At 35.5% G+C, this 1,498-nt stretch overlaps 1 protein-coding gene across 1 annotated transcript in view; it reads right to left on the reverse strand.

Moving 5' to 3' along the window:
* LOC101852719 (serine/threonine-protein phosphatase 6 regulatory ankyrin repeat subunit A) overlaps positions 1-1,498 on the reverse strand; it is a gene marked incomplete in the record, with an annotated part of 49,651 nt that overhangs the window by 36,511 nt on the left and 11,642 nt on the right. Inside the window, 1 exon segment of the mRNA XM_013087111.2 lies at positions 450-533. Within this exon segment, the coding sequence (XP_012942565.1) occupies positions 450-533 (84 nt within the window).

The raw sequence follows: 1,498 nt of genomic DNA on the forward strand, positions 1-1,498 counted from the left end.
AGACAGACAGACAGACAGACAGACAGACAGACAGACAGACAGACAGACAGACAGAGAGAGAGAGAGAAAACAAAAAAAGAACATCAGCCTCACATGCTTCCTTGACACAAAAGAAAACAAACAGCTCCAATTGCTCCAAAACATTTAAAAAATATAAAGTTCATGAAAAGAACGAAAGTAGTAATTCACATCTAATTGAATAAGCAACGCCCATCAGAATTTCAGTTACTTGGTATATTTACTCAATTTTGCTGTTCAGCACTATTGATAAATTCATTTATTTTACTGTTCACAGCTTTTCCTTCCAAATAATATCAGCAGAATTTCTTGTTTAATTTAAGCCTCTATGGAATTGTAAAAAAGAGTATGTCCCTGAAAAAATAGGCCACCTTAAAGAACATATTTAAAACATTTAGTACAGAAAAGGAACAGACTTCTTATTGACTTACTTGGTAATTAACATCCTCTCTTTTGTAAAGAAGAGCTCGCACTTCATCTGGGTCACCGTGGAAACATGCTTGAACAAGAGGTGGCTGAGGAAAAGGAACATAAGTTTGAGCAGTAGCCAAACATGTCTTCTGCAGTATCACTTTTTTCTAAATAAAATTTCTTCATCCTTCAATATTGAGATGTCTCTCCTTATAGATTTTTTTTTTTTAAATATCAAAAGTATCATTTAATTTACTTGTGCATATTTTTATATTACTCTCTGTTCACTGGTATATATCACTTCTATATCTACCCTTTGTATTTGTTTTCCTTTCTAGAACACATTTCAATTACACTTTAATCTTTTTTTCCTGTCTTTCCAGCAGTTGTATACATTTTCCAGGTGATGATAACTGACAAGACACAACAAATGTAAAAGTATTAGGAAGGAATAGCACCTTCCATTACCTTCTCTTTTCTGGGAATTTTCTACCAACATCTCCATATCATGCTGTGTGATGTCCAAACAGTACGAAAATATAAACAAGGGTTTACTCTCAAATCATGCCAAAATCTAGTTTTCACCTCATGTGATCTTTCATTCCCCATATGTAACAGCAGGGAGAAATAAAACTTTCATTTTATTGTTAGTGGGTACTCCCTCATTTATGGGGATACAAAGAGTGTTAATGAGTGAATACACACCTTTCAGATCCTTTGCACTATTCAGATAGTTTAAGAGTGAGAGAGAGAGAGAGAGAGAGAGAGAGAGAGAGAGAGAGAGAGAGAGAGAGAGAGAGAGAGAGAGAGAGAGAGAGACTCTGAAGTAGTTTCATGTATGACAAAATCTTATATTATTGAAACAAACACGGACATTATGAGCTGTTTAATTAAACAACGTTCTCGTTAACTTGATGCCACGATGAAGCAAAGAAAGGAAAACTAATCTGTTGACTGTTGATGGTGTATATTCTTTGTTAATAACTTACCAAACTCAAGCTTCGAACATCTTCCCCAATCACCCATCCACCCCTTCTCAATCCCACCAGCCCTTTCCGCCTTGCCCCCC

This window comes from Aplysia californica, unplaced genomic scaffold (genome assembly GCF_000002075.1).
Source record: "Aplysia californica isolate F4 #8 unplaced genomic scaffold, AplCal3.0 scaffold00547, whole genome shotgun sequence".
NCBI lineage: Eukaryota > Metazoa > Mollusca > Gastropoda > Aplysiida > Aplysiidae > Aplysia > Aplysia californica.